The sequence below is a fragment of the Setaria viridis genome, chromosome 2 (assembly GCF_005286985.2).
Source record: "Setaria viridis chromosome 2, Setaria_viridis_v4.0, whole genome shotgun sequence".
Taxonomy (NCBI): Eukaryota; Viridiplantae; Streptophyta; class Magnoliopsida; order Poales; family Poaceae; genus Setaria; species Setaria viridis.
Genome location: NC_048264.2, coordinates 24,995,719 through 25,013,945, shown reverse-complemented (window position 1 = coordinate 25,013,945; position 18,227 = coordinate 24,995,719). Strand labels below are relative to the sequence as shown.

Below are 18,227 nucleotides of genomic sequence, written 5' to 3'. Positions count from 1 at the left end.
CTTCACGGATAAGAGTGCCACGTTTGTCTGCACCTTGCCAACCTGCACCGGGAAGTTCGTAACACACTGACGACTCCTCCGATTTTAGACAAAAACAAGAGCCATGTTGTGGCACTTGTGCGTGCTTTTTCCTGGTTTCATAGATAAATTTTGTAGGCGAAAACGCATGTCGTCGAAAACACGACATTTTGTATTTCCAGGACGTGCGTCAGTCGATCAGCTCACCTCAACTTGTTCGTTGATTGCAATGTGAGTGATTGATGAAGTGTAATACAAAATTGAAGAAGCATCCACAGACAAGGAAGACCGTCGAATATAGCCCTTGTTTACTTCTCAAGTTGGGAGGTGCCAAATTGGCATTTTGCCATAAATGCAACACTGTAGCGTTTTGTTTGTATTTGTGAATTATTGTCCAAATATTGACTAGTTAGGCTCAAAAGATTCGTCTCGCAAAGTACAACAAAACTGTGCAATTAGTTTTTGATTTCGTCTACATTTAGTACTCCATGCATGTACCGCAAGTTTGATGTGATGGGGAATCTTCTTTTTGCATAGTGTCAAAGTTGGGAGTTTGGAGGGAAGTAAACAAGGGGATTATGGTGGGCTAATCTGAGTGACCTGCCTCACGAGGACTCCACGATATGATACTTGGCCTCCATGGCTCCATCTATATACAATACTTCGCTTCCCATCGAAACCAGCGGATGTGCAACCACTTCCTTGCATATTATTTTTGAAATTCAATAAGTCTTTTTTTGGACTTCCAACTTCAAATTCAGGTTCAAATTGTTTAAATTAAACTACCAATTCAAGCCAGCTCACAAGCCATCAGGTTGACGATGAAGATACTGAGAAGAGAAATCAGATGTATTAACCATGATGTTTTCCTTTAAATACTCAATGGAAACTTGGTTTTTTTCTTGTTAGGTATCTCACCGTATTAAGTTCCTTCTGGGGTCTCCGCGTTTTGAATTTTAGGTGCAGTTGACATATCTCACAACTGGAGAAACTTAAAGTATTGGATCCTAACCCCTATTAGCATTGATTCTGTAACCGGTACCGCTATATCGCTACTAGGGGGCTTTAGTACCGGGTCATCCACCCGATACTAAAGGGACATTTTAGTACGGGTTGGTAACATCAACCGGTACTAAACTAGCAGTCACGTAGCACTTGGATAAAAGGGAGGATGAAATTGCTAACCTTTAGAATACTTGGAGAGTGAAATCCCTACGAAATGGTTAAAAAAATTGGGCAGCACCTCCCCTAGGTCACCATGGAAGAAGGAAGCCTGAGCTCGGTCAAATGGTTGTTGGCTCGAGTTCAGGGAGGAAGAAGAATCTTAGTTTATAGTAGGTACTAATAGGTCACATTTAGTACCGGGTGGATCGTCTAGCCGATACTAACATGCCAGAGCACACACATACTTGACAAACGTCGTGCACTTCTCAGCGTCCAATTGAGGACCCGAAACGCAAGTCATTCACCTGGTACTAATGGACTTCCTTGGGTCTAGCCGTTAGACCCGGTACTGATGTTTGCACTTGTACCGGTTCGAAAAGCAGTAGGTAGATTAATGATTGATTCTCCAGTAGTGTGTATGCACACCCGGCCAACAAAAATTTGAAGGCATAAATAATCAAAAAGTATTTAGTGAATACTAAATGTATATTTTACAAAAGCTTTTACATGACAATGGTCTATAAATAGTGATTTATACACAAAACGGTTGCTGTGGCTAAGTTGCAGGTTGAAGAGTGTCCTATGGTTCGGGGTGGTAAATGGCGGCATGGCAATATGCACACCACGGGCCATGTATATTGAATACTAACCACAGAATGATGAAAAAAAAATACGTATCTTTACCTATTATTAAAGCAAGTAACGTCTCTGCGTGGGTTTTCGTACGTCGTGGTCATTAAGTTTCGTGAATCAACCCGCAGTCCATTATTATGAAGAGACTGGGTGTCGGATGGAAAAAGGAGGGAAGGGAGGGGGTTAAAGGGGAATAACTTCTCCTTTCTTCGGCCGGCGGCGGCCGGAGCGGGGCGCCCCGCCGCTGCCCCTGCGCGCGGCCTCGGCGGCGAGGTTGGCTGGGCGCTTGGCGGTTTCGAGAGTGAGGCCGGCGAAGACGAAGTAGACGGAGTTGGTTTTGAAGGGCAGGCGGGTGTGGTGATTGGCAACGACGAGCGGCGGAGAGCGCTTCTTGGGGACGGCGACGGCGGCGGCGACCCCGAGCTCCCGCATGGCAAGCGCCCCTTGCGGCCGCCCTCGCCGCCCCGGCTGCCCGCGCCGCCCGACCACCCGCCACGGCCGCGTCGCCCGACCGCCCGCCACGGCCGCGTCGCCCCGCCCGGCCGCGCCGCCCGGCCTCGACCCCGGCCGCCTGCGCCGCCTCCTCCTCCTTGCGGCGACATGGTGCGCCACGTACTATTGTCCCCAACTGGTGGAGGCAAAGGCCACGACTCGGAGGGCTAGCAGAGGAGATCCCGCGGCCCGCTTCGAAATGGGGGCCATGGAGATGGATGGCGCCGCACCAGTACGGCCTCACCACCGCCAAGCTCGGAGTAGATAGGGTCTGATGCCGGCGATGTTTAGCAGATGCGTCGGCCTTTGGGAGATACACGAGCTTAGCGAAGCTCCTTGAGCCAGCTGACAAGCTCTTCCAGATCCGGCTAGCGCAACTAGCGCGCTGGAGCTGAACCAGCTTGGTGGACGAATGGCCATGGGTGCTGTTGGTGACCGAAGAGAAGCCAGCTCTAGAGGTGAAGCGCTCCCGCCCCTAGCAGCTTCGCGAACAGGGTGCGCATGGTACAGGTCGTTGCCGGCTGGCCTACGTATCTGTCAGCAATCGCCGGGGACTCCTTGGAGAAGATCAACAAGGTACTTAGCATGCGTCCTCTCCACTCTCCCATTCATGCTTCTGCATGGTGTTTCGATATGTCCTTCAATGCCTGCAAGGTGTTTGACAAAATGTCCATTGCCTGCAATATTTTACTCTCTGTTGCATCTACTTCTTAACTGCTTGACTGAAATTGTCAGTACAATGTACTCTTTCAGCTTATCATGATTATAATACATATGCATTTAGATCTATGCATAAAAATATTGTTATGATCAACTCTTTCAGCTTGTCATAATGTCATACGATAAACTCTGAACTATTGCTTTACTGGCTATGGCTTGCTGCTTTTGCTTATGAGTAATTGTGAGGACCATTGTTTTGCTGTCCCAGACATCAACTCTGAATTTTCCATTGTTGCCAAATGACTATGTTAATGCATTGTTGCTGATTAGTCATCTATTTTGTATTTTCCAGCGGTCCTTGCAGACTTGCATGGATTGAAAGTCAAACCACAGCTGGCTGATGATGCTGCACTTCCATTTCTACTACAGGTAACTGAATCTTCCGTCGCCCATTCTTTCCAGTCATGCTATTTTTCGGAGGAAATAAGTAGGAGTATATGTCGTTGCATATAAGTACCATGGCTCAGTTTACATGTCTCGAAGTCAAATTTAAGGATTTTTTTACCCATCTGTTATGAGATATGGGATCATGTTTGTACCTTTATCTAACTTGCTGGAAAGATTTCCAATAGCTCTACTATATTTACTTGATGATGTTTATGATTACCTGATGCATAGTTGTGCACATAGCTTATCTGTATCTGTGCTTTCCTTTTGTTTGTATTTTCAGTTGTCTCTGTTCACATAGCTTGTCTGACTATAACAAGATTACCTGGTGAATATTTGTGCTACTTAATGCTTTTTGGAATCCTATTATTAATTGAATCTATTGTAATGCTGCAGAATGAGCAACCAGATGGGGCTACGAGCTGCAGTGGTGGCCACTCAAGTTCCTGAATAAGTGGTATTGGTGGACCATATTATTTGTGGCATGGGAAGTAAAGGCATTTGTCGATCTAGTAGATGTTTGGCTATATTGTACTGTCGGATCATTTATTAGTTTGAAAAAGAACAAAGTATGCATGAAAAAGTCCAATACTACTAAAATAAAAAAGTTACACAGCACAATAAAAAAATATGGTGCGCTACACGACATGATAAAAAACATCGTATGCTAAGCAACGTCGTTTCGCTGTAGCAAACCTAGCCTCGGCCATGGAGCAACGTGTGAGCGTGTCCATATCCAACCGCGCGGAGACCGCACACGCAACAAACTGCCGGAGCAACGCGATAAAAATGTTACGCAACACGATAAAAAAATATGGTGCGCTACATGACACGATAAAAAATATTGTGCGCTAAGTAACGTCGTTTCGCCGTAGCAACGCACGGGCACCTTGCTAGTATACAATAAAAATTGGTACTGGACACCTATTAAACCAGTTTCTGACAACAGCCAAGCCGATTTCCCAAAGCCAAATCGGTTAAGCCGGTTTTTGGCTAGTTCGAGTAGGAATTGGAGAGTTGCGCAGGATTTGATTGGTAAACGATCTCCGATTAGAATAAGATCTCTCTACTTCTATGAATATGAAGGGCCATGACCGATTGAGGGTATGCAATCGATCAAATACAAGTACCTTAACTTTATTTCCAATCCCAAATTGTTGTTGTTCTTGCGTCTCTACGCTATCCGAAGGTGCTCTAGGTGGTCTGCTGATCCTATGACAACCCTGATAGGATTGTTCCCGGACAGGCATTGATTGGTCATTGTAGCGAGCCCGAAGAATCCGGGTAAGATTTCCCAAACAGCTGGTTTGTGCAGGGGCGCTCCGCGAGGTGATTCGTAGCATCCACACGTTCTAGCGCTTTGGTGTGCGATAAAAAACTGCGTCAACAATATACGATCATACAGACAAAATCAATATATGAATTGAAGAACACATGGACAATGACACAATAAAACATGAAGACTCAACATATAAATATAACGGTACAACATAATGTTTCATTCCAATAACTCCTAGACACAAAACGAACAGTACCATAACTTAACATCCATGTATAGGACGAACTAATAGGTTGTCATGCACCTTATTAGGATACTAGACCATAGTAAAACCGAGTTCATGTCTACGCTCAAAATCCACTCATCAGCAAAAAAGTTTGCATGCTGATCACCAGTCCAGGGAATCTGCCTCCTACCACCCTTCATCGCCAGGGCAACAGCAGAACTGCTGTTGGCTACCGGAGAAGGCATATGCTTGAATGCTGTTGACGCTCCCGCTCCCCTGATTTGTGCGGTATAACAACAGCCGAGCTTGCTGGGAATGCCGTAGTCATCCGGGTTGTAGGTTCCACCAGCGAAGATGAGCTCGTCCGTTCCCTGTCAGAGGCATTATTTAGCACCAAGGGATTGCCTTCGTGGAGACCAACATCATTGATGCTATAGCGCTGCTTCTTGGCGCTGTTTTGCTGTCGATGAAAGTACTTCTGGGCGTGACTGGAGATCTGCACCGGCGTCCTAGTTGTAACAAAAAATTTGGATATGTTCTTCCAGTTACCACGGCCATACACTTGTAGACCACAGAGGAACTGCCTGCAATGCGATATGGTTCATGAGGAACTAGTAAGATAGGAATTCAGTTCTTGTATTATGTCGATCATCTAGTGATCAGGGATAACAAAAACAAGATCTCAGCGCCTTATGATAATCGATACCTCAAATTGAAATATGTGACAAGCATTGAAAAAACATTCCAAAATAAATCAAAAGATCAAAAGTTACGTGCATGCAAGAGGATTCAAGGATATATATGAAATGAATAACCTGTGCTCATCTGGGGTCCAGAACTGCTTTTCCTTCCGAGGAGCGGGCTGCTTCCGCGGCGCCTCCTTAGCTTGCCTCATGTCCCCCATCTCCTCAGTGTCAAAGCTGCGCAAGACGTTGATGTTGTCTATGGCTGGATCCTCCACCGACATTGCAAAGTTGTGAGTTACGGGGTTGCTGCTCGATGCCGCACACTGGTTGTTGTTGGTTGGCATCATCTCCACCATGAGATTTGCATACAAGTCGGTTACCTGACGCTTCTCCTTCCAGGGGAACCATGCTTGGAGCTCATCCACAATGTTGGTGTGCTTATTATTCATGTTGCTGGTGTAGCTGCTACTGGTGTTGTGCCAAGCCATGATAGATTTCATCATCATGATCTCTGAGGCAGTCCACTCACCATTGGACTTTGGATCCATGGGGTTTGAATGATTCACAAACTGTTTGGTAGTATGAATTAGGAATGAGGGCTGTTGGGTTGGGGAGAATGGCAAGCACAAGGGCTGGGTATTTATAGGCTCTGTAGTGAATCTTTTTGTCCAGGCTTTAATTAATTGGATATCTGACAATGATATGTTTAACAAGGTTTTCTTCAAAGATATCCTGCCATGCAAAAATAAATATTCATAAGTCAACGTACATTATGATATGTATGCTTTTGCAATAATTTCAAGATATCACTCCCATTTCACTATAATTGTGTGGCTTTAGATATTATGCCCTTAAGAAAATATCAACATTATGAGATTTTCCAACATAAAAGATTTAATAAACAGTTCCACATAACAATAGTGTTGTGCAGAATTTACTTATTATAAAATAACACAATGACTTAATTATGAATAACCAAGCATGGGGATACCCGCAAAGTGTTGTGCGGAATTTACTTATTATAAAATAACACAATGACTTAATTATGAATAACCAAGCATGGGAATACCCGCAACCTTAGGCACTTCATGCTGTCCATGCATATTTTCTTGTGTTTAAAGATGCGTGATTCAGTACAGGATATACAATACATAGTAACTAATTGAGAAGATTCCCTATTTGACACTAGGTATGATAAAATTCCCTATTTGATTTATAAGATGTATGCTGTACCTGTTTTTACAATTATTATTTTTTGCACATATATATTGATTCTATGAATCGCATTTAGAAAGGAGTGCTCAAAATTTAAAGGCGTGAATTTATTTCATAGGATTAAAAATACACATCAAGATTCATACAATCCTTAGCATACATCTTATAGCTCTTCTACACAGAAACATAAAGGGAATTTCTATACTACACTCGGGTGAAATTCACCTCCTCGATACCTGAATTTTTCCTATTCTGACACCTCACCTTCTTCTCCATCTCTGGCAAGATCCGGAGAGATTTTTAGGGTTCGGGGGGTTTGGGTTACCTGTGTTTGGCAGATCTCAAGGGAGCTCCATGGTGGTAGGGTATAGGGTGGTGGTGGCGGTTGAGACGGCGGTGGATCCCGATTGGGCGGTGGACAGAGGTGGGGGCGAGCACCAATGTTGACTTGCGCGGAGGGGTGGTCGAGATAGTGGCGGATCCGGCAGCAGCAGCCACCGGAGACGAGCAAGGCGGAGGCGGTGGGGGTGAATGCCAACTCTGCTAAGAGCAAATGATGAGGTGGGAGGAGGGGGTGGTGGAGGGAGGCCCGGCGCCGGCGAGGTGGAGGGTGCGGCAGCGTCGGGACCAGGTGACTCACGAAGGATACATGACTGACCGAGGTTGAAGAGGATAAGGAAGAGGTAGAGTTTTTCTTGTCCATCCGTTTCAGATCTGAGGGTCCAGGAATTCGGGGGGGGGGGGGGGATACTTGAGTGAATAGTAGATAACCCATATTCAACATGCTTGGCACATTCCTCTTCATCCACAATATCGATTGGGTTGGATAGCCAAATCATGTTAGGCGTTGGTTGTGAGATCGGGATTGTCAAGGGACCATGGCCCGTGCTGCCGTCAAGAGCACAAGGGTAGCGCCAACTGTGAGTGCACACATGTGGCCATGCCCTTCTTGCTTGCTTTTGCTGCCGCCGAAGCCTAGATCAACGGTTCGTGTGATGGAGAGTGGGGGGGGGGGGGGTTTGTAATGTCAAACATGATTAGAGAGAAGGATACATTGACGGAAATCACCATCAGAATTGATGGTAGTGTCATTTTGGGAAACAAATTTAGACTTAGTGTCAAATCAAAAAGATAACTTAGGAATTTTACTGGTGCCAAATTAGAAATTTTCTATAACTAATTTAGTAACAAATGTTTTTGTTGTATTATAGAGGACTCGTGGCTTTTAGGTGGGAATTGTAACTTTGTATATGCTCTTATTAAGTTTATGAAATAATTGAACGAGAAGTATAAAGTTATATTAGCAATTCAGTATATTGAATACTGATATCTCTAGATGTATAAAGAATATTTCCCTATGCCACTTAAGCTACGGAGGGGCATAGAACGTTGTTCTTGAGATCTAAATGTCCTTAATACAATGAATTCTCTTATTTATAGCATGTACAACATTTTTGAAGGAGCAAAATATACTGCAAGTACAATAAATTGCATGGCGGGCACTGTAGCACTACTGCAGAACACCTCATTCGTGCTGGCACAAAAACCTTATTCGTTCCGGTGATTGGACGCCACAACGAAGTCGACCTTATTCGTTCCGGTGATTGGACGCCACAACGAAGCCGATGCAACTGTGATGGTTATTCAAGCCAGCATCAAAGCTGCCACAAATAACACATTATGCCTGTCTGCAGGATATCACACTGGCATGGATAGGAAAGAAAAAAAATTCTTTTAGGCTTGGAGGCCACACAGAGGTACTACCCTCATGGTTGCATGTCGCATGTCATAAGTCACACATTTTTCGAGCGAAATACATGGGCATGTGATACCTAGACTTCGAACACACGACCTCCCACCTCATATGACTCCGATCAATCCACTTTTGATCTCAAAACAATGAATTGAAGGATTTGTTCCGTACCATCCCACCTAAACGTTGTTCTTGTGCACAAGTGGGTGTTCTCCTCTAGTTGACCCTTGTTGCCTAAAACTTTGATCTATTATTTAGGCATCTAAATAACTTCAAATCAATACATTTTCAACTATAAAATTGCAGATATCATCAAAATGTATAATTTTTGTACAAATTTTGTCTCCATCTGATGCTGTATGCAAAAGTTAAGAATTTTTGAATACAATCTTAAATTCAAATTACAAGGTCAAGAATAGAGCTGAAATTATATATATTATTTGAACATCTAAACAACTTTAAATTAAAAACTTTTGACTGTAAAGATGTGGATAAGGTCTGAACCTACATTTTTCATATACAGTTTGTCTTATGCGAGTCCATACCATAAAGTTATGAATTTCCAAATAAAACATGAAATTCAAATTACAAGGATGGAAAGTATGTGCTAAAATTACATTTTTGGACATCTAAACAACTTCAAATTAAATAAAGATCAATTACAAAGATGTAGATTTCATCCAAACCTATAATTTTTATGTAAAGTTTGTCACTATCCGTGTCTGTTTGTAAGCGTTATGAATTTTTAATTTATGTGTTCATACGTGAGCCGACGCCGATAATTCTAACAATTTTCCGTGCCGGCTCTATTACACACGGCATGGATGACTTATTCGTGCTGACTGTTTTATGGTCAGCACATATGAGCTTACATAAATGAGGGTTTCTCTAGTAGTATAGCAAATCAAAATACTTGATTAAAGGCGAATTGGATGACATGGACAAGTGATTATGACAAGTTGCGTGCTGCCTTAACGTCGTTGTAAGCACATGATTAATTTGCAATACAATCCTTGTTGTTTTTATCGCATCGTCGTTTTTCTTTGCATACTACGGCGACGAGTTGATGGAATATTTGGGTTGCCTGTGAGATATGAGTGCCACAATAGGCCTTTTTTTGACGATGCAATTGATGCGATAGTCACCATTAGGAAAAGAGTATTATGCAAATACGGGGTGTTTGGATCTTTAGTTCGGATTAAAATTTATATCACATTGAATATTCGGAGGCTAATTAGGAGGACTAAACATGAGCTAATTATAAAACTAATTACACAGATGGAGACTAATTCCCGAGATGAATCTATTAAGCCTAATTAATCCATCATTAGGACATGTTTACTGTAGCACCACATTATCAAATCATGAACTAATTAGGCTTAATAGATTTGTCTCACAAATTAGTCTCCATCTGTACAATTCATTTTGTAATTAGTCTATATTTAATACTCCTAATTAGTATCTAAATATTCGATGTGATAAGAATTTTAGGAGCTCCTAAAGAACCAAACGGAACCTATGGCAGCTACCATCACTCCAAGTCTGGTATAAAATGGGGGAGTAAAGCTAAGTAATCGCTCTCGATGTTAGATTCTAACCGGTAGTGACGTAGTGTTGTGTTCAGACTCATAATAACCGGGGAGTCCCAAATCCTAACCAAACAGCTCCCTCCCGGCCCATCTCATGCATGTGTGTACAAGAGTATGCACGCATGCTTTCTGCAGTGGCGGAGTAAACATAAATTTTTTAACACCATAAATTTACCATTGCAATGCCAATCTAAAATCCTGAAATCGAATTGAAACTTAACCTGTTGTCCTATACTCCTATTCCGGTGTTTGCCGTGGAAGGATGGTGCAGGCCTGCAGCCGCACAGGCAGAGGAACAACACGGACAGAACAGGCACAGGCCAAAATACCCGAGGTGTTATGGGCTTTGGGCCAAAATTCAGACCACCCTGTGGCTCCGCCCTGGCTATCTGGGTTGTTGTGTATTATATTTGATGCAGCTCCTCATCAGTTTTCAAGTTAGAAAAAAAGTGAACGCATCCATCCACTGGGGTGAGCACTCTAATGAGCATGGTGCAAAAAGAAAGCAGATCGAATAATCGAACAACAGTTTTGGGGTTATTTGGATCAGCACATTTGATAAGTCGCTACCAACGCGTTGCTCAATTCTTCTGTCGGTGGATTCCTGACAGTGAGCCATCAGGAAAATAATCCCTGACGGTTTTTAGTCTTTCCTGATAGTTTTTGGCTGTCAGGAGTTTGCTGCCCTTTGGTAGTGAGCCATGCCAACCCGTTGCTGAATTCTTCGTGGTTGGGTAGTGTGGGTAGTGCGAAATCTCTATAAGACGAAACGTGACCCTGGGAACGGGCCGTTCTCGGGCGTTCGTTGGACCACATCGCCTGATTTTCACCGAGCCAGCGTCTGCTCTGGTCGTTGATCTCGGACTTTGGTTACTCGATCCTTCGCGAGAGCTCACCATCATTTTCCAGGCGGAGCCACGGCGGAGAGCCCGTGCAGCGACTGGACGCGTGCTTTCTTCGTGCTCGAGCTCCGCCAACACCGTCTCGTACTCGAGCTCGAGCTACGCCACGCGTCCGGCGAGACCTCTGCCATCCCCCTTTGATTCCGCTTCAATCCAAGAGATGCGTGCGAAGGCCGAACCCACGGCGGACAACTGCGGGGGAGCGAAGTGGGGCGGCCGTGCTCGAGAAGGCGCAGCTCGTCGAGCTATCCGCCAACGGTGCCGCAGGTGCAGAGGCTGCAGCCCGCCGCGCAAGGGGTCCAGCGCCGCACAGCGGCACCCGCAGCATGGCACCCACGACCGTCGCAGCACACGGCAAGCAGGATCCGCCGTCTATTAGAGAGGCCTGGCTGCTCTCTAGTCTCTACCTCCACTGCTGTGCCATGTAGGTGAGCAGTGATCGAGCTATCCCGATAAATGGAGCTGTAGGAGAGCGTTCTGGAGTACGCACGCAAGTTGCTCGATGAAATGTCGCTGCTGATTGTGGCAGTAGGTTGAGGACGTCTTTGGCTCCAAGCTGCTGGCACAACAAGATTTTGCAGCAAAACTCCCCAGTCTTCAGTATTGATATACTTTTCTACGCCTCCGATTCCATCCTTGTATCGTTCAAAAATTTTCTCAATCAAATTGATAGCTTGATATAGTGATATCTCGACTAGCAACTAGCGTGTTCATTGTCTTGCTTAGTTGAATATCAATCAGGCAAAAGATTACAGCCATCCCATACTTCCAAGATTTATAGTACGCTTATATTAGACTTTGATGGGCCTAAGTTGTTTCCTCTAACAAGTTAGATTTAATAACGATTAAGGGATTGACAAATGAAAGCTTAGAAATGTATAGGTACGTACAGAACTACATATTGCAGTTTTATTTCGATTAACAAATGAAGGAGAGAAACAAACATGGTAGTGTCTATGAATATGTTTGAGAAAGCAGTCCATTCCTAAACCTGTAAACTACTGTAATACTTGTCGAATAATTGTTGCTCTTACAGCAATTATGCCGAGCCAAGTTTCAGGTGCATTGTCAATGATCAAACATTGCATTTCCCTGGGCTTTTTTCCGCAGGTCAAAATAGTTCAGAAACAAAAAAAAAGGAAGGAAAATTCAGTGTTCACGTTGCAGTGCCTTATTACTAGATTTTTCTAGAAACTCCATTAGACATTGGCACCTTCGGTCTAGCACTCAATGACATGATGCACTCATTTAGCGCAAGCACAATTAGATCCCTTGTACAGCTGTACCTGTATGTGTTGTTAACATTAATTGTTAATGGGAATACTCCGTCCTATCTAGGGAATCTATGAGTATATGAATCCATACGATTTGAATCGATGCCGCTTTGAAGTGGACAGGTATTATTTTAAGTTTTCTTCTTACTGCTACAGCTCATAACAACTGTTTATCGACAATATAACTTTCATGCTTCATTGACACTAAACTGAGTGCAACAAATAGTGCATCAATCTGTGGTCTCTACAAGTCAAATCTCGTGTATGCATAAAAAAAATAAAACGATAGTTAGTAAAGAACGTAACTCATGACGAAAATTTTATGACATATTTGTTCTCATCATAGATCTATGATGTTTGTAGCTAAAAATGTCATAAAGTTTCACATCCGAGCAAATTTAGTGATAAAGTTATGGAATGTCATAAAAGTTGTCACTGTAGCCAAAAAGAAATCGTCACTCGATGGTTTTTGTGACGATATAAGCTCCGTGAAAACATCATAAACCAACTTAATTAAGCTGATAAATAGAGCGGTAAAATAAAATGGAAGACGTGCTCCTCCCGTGGGTCGAACCTGTAACCGATCATATGGGAAGTCTTTACCGCGATCGGGTCCCACATGTAAGTTTCAGGCGAGTCTTTACCGATCAAATGGTCGGCACCATGCTTCGCTAGCTTCGCAAAGACTTTCGCTGCGTAGATCTGCAACGGCCCGCGGCAGGAATGGCGCATCCTAGCAGCAACGGGAGGATGATTGCGCAACCTAGCAGCGACGGGAGGATGAGGAGCCACGATGAGGTCAGTCCCCTAGTTTGAGCTACTACTTTCCCCTATCATCCTATCATCCTAGGGAAGGGGATTTCTAGATTTGGGGACCTGGGTTGAACATACTAGATTCCAATTTCGTCGTACCCTCATATTTGCATTCCGATTGGTGTTAGAAGTTAATAGACTATAGTTTATGAAGTGCAAAACTAAACATTGATTTCAAGTTACAATGACTTTCATGATGCAGTTAGTTTTTAATTTGGATCGTATTATGGATTAGTTTTTAATTTGGATCGTGTTATGGATTGATAGGTTCTTATATTTTACTAGCTTCTAGAGGTGCTTGAAGTCATTGGTAGCGGTAGTTTGGGGCTTCCTGACGATGATCTTATCGTTGGGGATCCTGTAAACAAGTGCGAGCATGGGTATGCTCTCCTTGTGAGGTATAGTTAGATATTTGATAACCCTAGGCGCTGGTATGATCCTGCAGCGAGGTAAACGATAACTCGTTTCAATTCTAATAAACCTTGCTTGTATTCTTGATGTTAGTGTTGTAAATGGAGAATTGTATGAATATAAGCGGCGTCTGCAGCGTGAAGGGCTAAAATTGCGCAGTGTTTATGTGGGTTGATCCTGAATGGGATGCTAGGACTAAATTTATTCTGATAAAGCTGATGAAAAGGAAGGCAAAAGCTGAAGAGAAAGCAAGGTTGTGGAAGGAAGAATGCGTAAAGGCTAACATGAAGCTTGAAGCGACTGCCGCTGAGCTGCAAAAGGTGAAGGGACACCTGGAACAGGCCACCAATGTGGTGAAGAAGGTTAAGCAATCGCTCCTGCTGTGATGTACTATATGGCAAATTAGGATAAGTAAGAACGATGATTATAAACTTTGTAGTGATGAATGGCTATGACATGCAATCTGATTATGCCACTTTAGTTTAATCTACTTTCAATTTGATTCTAGCATATTTATCATTCAGAATTCAGATACGCTGCATAATTGAGGAACACTAATAATTTAGATATTGGTAGTATATATACAAATGCGTTGTGTGATAATACAATGGGCGGCTGAGATAATAAAATCTGGCAGGGTCCCACAACTTAGTCTGAGAGAAAAAAGGAAAAAAAATAAAAAGGTAATAGTGTCCACAGCAGGGATCGAACCCGTGACAACCTCTTGATTCTGAAGGGTCAGCACTACCACTGAGACATAATGCAATTTATGGTTTTTGAACAAGGCAGCTTCTTTATATTACAGTTGTAATAAGTCTGGTCCACTTTTTAGGCAGGCTAGAGCAACATTGTACACTACAAGGGACTCGCCGGCACGCTCCTGTTGGCTGTGGCAAAGACTTGAGCCTAGAGGCGTCGGTGTGCAGATCTGCAATGGGCAGCAGGAATGGCGCATCCTAGCAGCAAAGGGAGGACTAGGAGCTACGGTCAGGTTAGTCCCCTGTTTTGTGCCGCTACTTTCCCCTTTCATCAGAGGGAAGGGGATTTATGGAATTGGGGATTTCAGTTGAAGGCAGTAGATTCCGATTTCGTCCTACCCCTAGGTTTGTATTATGATTGGTGTTAGAAGTTGATAGGCTATAGTTTATGAAGTGAAAAATTAAACATTGATTTCAAGTTACAATGACTTTTATGAAGCATTCGAGTATTCCATCATCTTCTTCCATTGGTAGCTACTGCTCGGAGACATCTTCTTGCAACACTACTTATTGGCATCCTGAAAACAAGTGCGATCATGGGTTGAGAGCTATGGTGAAGTATTCTTGGACCTTTCTCAACCCTGGCCGTTGGTTTGCTTGCTGCCCAAAGGTAATGACTACTTGCTTCATAGAGATTTTGGTTCTATGGTTTCATGTTACTATTGTCAACAACGATTTGTAAAGGGGCGTTTAATTTGCAGGAAGAAAAAAAAGCAATGCAGTTACATGATCTGGGTTGATCCAAAATGGGATGATAGGGGCTTTGGTGTTCTTGTGAATCTCATGAAGAAGAAGATGCAAGCTGAAGAGGATGCAAAGAAGTGGGAGGAAGAATTGGGAAAAGCTAACTGTGAGTTTAGAGATGAGGAATGAGCTCAAGACAGTGCGGCAACAACTTCAGAAGGCTACTGCCGAGCTGAAGTCAATTGGAATTATAGGCACAATGTCAAACTCGTGCACGTGCTGCTTGTTTTATTTGTTGTTGTTGTGGGATTGATGCTTGGTGTCAAGGCTAATTAAGTAGATGGTTCAGAGGTGGGATTGTTGAAACGACCCAATTCCCATTTTGGAGAGTTCAAGCCTACGCACCTCCGTGATAGTCCCAACAAGGCTATCACGTGCGAATACCTATCTCAAATATTACAATTCATACCAACATAGAGATATAAAGTAGCAATAGAGTAATAATGACATAAATATTGAGTACATCACTTCGACAGATGCTGGTACAAGTCCATCAGGACTGAATCAAGAAAGGTAAAATATCTACGCAACAGAAGCATAAGCTATGACGAACACCATCTCCAGAGGTGACTTGACCGAGGGACCATTCCTAGTCTTCCCATCCATCGTTGTCAAAGTCGTAGTCGGGCTTTGACCCTGAAAAGCCACCATCTACTCAAGAAGCAGGTAGGTCATGTCAACTCTCAATAGCAGCAAGCTAAGAAAAAGTAGGAATAATACTATATGCATGGATGAACCTAAATATGGGTGTAGAGGTTTATGCAACAACAACAATCAAGGATGCATCAAAGCAATATCATCTCCGAGGTCAACACCTCACAACAAGAAAGTCGTCATAGACCACCAGATCCTTCACCCAAGAATCTAGCAACCAAACACACTAGGTGATGTGAGAGATCCCTACCGTCACATCTCCACGGCAAATGCCAGCCTGTCTCAAAGAGGGAGGTAGAAGAGTATAAAAAGTCTAGTTAGAGTAACGGATCAGAGGACAATCCATACCAGTGGACAGGGACTATAGCTATAGGTTATACACTCTGCAGAGGTTGTACATCTGTATCCACCCGGATGGAACCTGAATGGTAGTGATCCGTCCAAACCCCACCTCACAGTTGGAGCCCTAGTAGGTGGCTAGCACTCTCCAATTTCCTCGAGTCTGGAAGCGTCTTCAACTGCAGGGCACACCATCACCAGTCATAGACCTCGAAGCTGTAAAACCACAATCTTGTTGGAGTAGGTCAATGCCTCGAACTTCTTACACCGATCACACCGATCCGCCTACAGGCTGAGCGCTATCCACCACTAGTCTCAGACCAAACCCCGCCAATAACAGGGCGAACGGTATGTACGTATACAGTCCAAAGAAACATGGTTAAACTGAGCACTCAACTCCACAAAGTATGTACCGCAGCACCCGCAGTGTACAAGACGCCTCCCGTTCCTAAAGTGTCAAACAAGGTACCCACCACAAGCACAGAGGGGTGGAGAGAGTCCAAAATGCTCTCTCCTAGCTAGGCACTTCTTAGTACCAACCACGACTCACTCCTGCCAAAACATGTCAAGGGATCACACTCACCCAAAACACACGCGAGAGTGTACAAGGAATCCCACTCACTAAATCCATAGCATGTGCCCATCCATAACTCAAAAGGATGTATATGGATATAAGTAAGGTGGACTAGCTAGGGGTCTGTAGCTAGTCCACAAGTAGGTAACATGGAGAATAGGATAAACAATTATCAGGAACGGCTAGAATCATAGGCTATGCAATCAACCATCATCCAAGCATCATAAATAAAGCGCTAGCAACTAAGAATGCATAGGATCTATATGATTAGGAGTGAAATGACATCTTATGAGTTGTCATTAAAGTCCTCCTTGGTGTAGTCGGGGTCTTGAGAGTCCTCGGATCGTAGGTCGGGTCTGAACAGAATGAGATACGATGCAATATAAATTAATCAACATTACATCTAGGAAAAACTCCAAGAAACTAAAATTTAGAAGAACCAAATAATACCAAGCTAGCTACAAACAACATGGGCTCAATTTTACGAATTTAATTCAATTGGTTTCATATTTTTCTGAGTTCAAATGAATTAGTTATGAATTTTTAAAGTTTAATGGATTTATTAATTATTTAAAGAAATTTGGAAACGGGGTGACACGTGTCAGCTTCTGGTTACGCCATGTGGCAGCACAAGACAGTGCCACATATCGGCTAACATCAGCGTTGACCAGTCAACGATCGGCGTTGTCAACGTTGACGTCAGCGGTCAACTAGGCCCCATCGGTCAGCCGGTGGGCCGCACAGGTCAGCGGGCCCCATTAGTCAGTTAGTGAGCCCGATGACTGGGCTCGGCCCTCTAACACATCAGCGCCACATGGCAGCCACGTGGTCGTCCTAGTCTACGTGGAACTGCCATGTGGTGCACACGTGGCCGCTAGGGTTAGCCTGAGATCCGGTGTGTCGGCCGGATCCCGTGCGCCATGTTCGTGTGGCCGAGCGTGTGGCGCACGCACGATTGTCTAAGGCGTGGAGCAACGGCGGCGTGGCGTCGCGTCACAGCACTGTGCAGCGCGCCGTGGGGAGGCTGGCGCGGCAAGCACGTAGCGCGACGGGCGGCGGCATGACAGGGGGCAACGGCGCTGCGAGCCTGCGTCCTGGCTAAAGGTGGAACCTTTGGTGATGGCGGGGTGGCGCGTGCGTGTGGGCTGCGCATGCGTGGTGTCGAGGTATTCCCAAGTCGTGGCATCCCGGGCCCGCGGTGACCATAGCGACGGCAAGTGGCGACGGCTACCTGCAAAGTGCAGCCCGAAGGCCGGACAAGGCGAGCTAGGCGATGGCTTGAAGGCCGGATAGAGGTGCCAAGCGATAAAAGAAGAGGGGTGGCATGCTGACGTTGGGACGGAGAAGAAGAGGGATGCCAACACGGTGAAGAATCGCGAAATGACGGCGGCGGCAGCTTCTCCTTCTCGGGTGGTGACAAGGCAGCTCTGGCTCCTCCTTCCTGGCGTGGCATGGTGGTTCTTCCAGCGCGCCTCCTCCCTCTTCTCTTATTCCCTTCCTCCCTCTCCTCTTCCTCTTTTCCTCCTCTCCTCTCTTGGGTGGCTGGCGGCGGCAAAGGGAGAAGCCTTCGGTGGTTTGGGATGGTGAGGAGAGGTT

General features: G+C 44.4%; 1 protein-coding gene and 1 long non-coding RNA gene across 2 annotated transcripts; one reads left to right on the top strand and one right to left on the bottom strand.

Annotated features, from left to right (window-relative positions):
* Positions 1-2,000: 2,000 nt before the first annotated feature.
* LOC117842686 (uncharacterized) lies at positions 2,001-3,997 on the top strand. Its single transcript, XR_004637554.2, has 3 exons — positions 2,001-2,883; positions 3,320-3,396; positions 3,811-3,997. It is a non-coding gene; the product is annotated as an uncharacterized lncRNA (long non-coding RNA).
* Positions 3,998-5,148: 1,151 nt separating this feature from the next.
* Positions 5,149-6,153, bottom strand: LOC117844191 (uncharacterized). Its single transcript, XM_034724949.1, has 2 exons — positions 5,735-6,153; positions 5,149-5,503 (listed from the first exon to the last, which is right to left on the bottom strand). Exons 1-2 carry the CDS (start codon positions 6,151-6,153, stop codon positions 5,149-5,151), a joined length of 774 nt encoding a protein of 257 aa, XP_034580840.1.
* Positions 6,154-18,227: the final 12,074 nt, after the last annotated feature.

What these genes read in the sequence shown, in the direction of transcription:
- LOC117844191 (XM_034724949.1), bottom strand. Translation starts at nt 6,153, where the DNA reads ATGGATCCAAAGTCCAATGGTGAGTGGACTGCCTCAGAGATCATGATG. An exon ending in TGGACCCCAGATGAGCACAG is followed by an intron (nt 5,504 to 5,734) that starts GTTATTCATTTC and finishes ATCGCATTGCAG; the next exon opens with GCAGTTCCTCTGTGGTCTAC.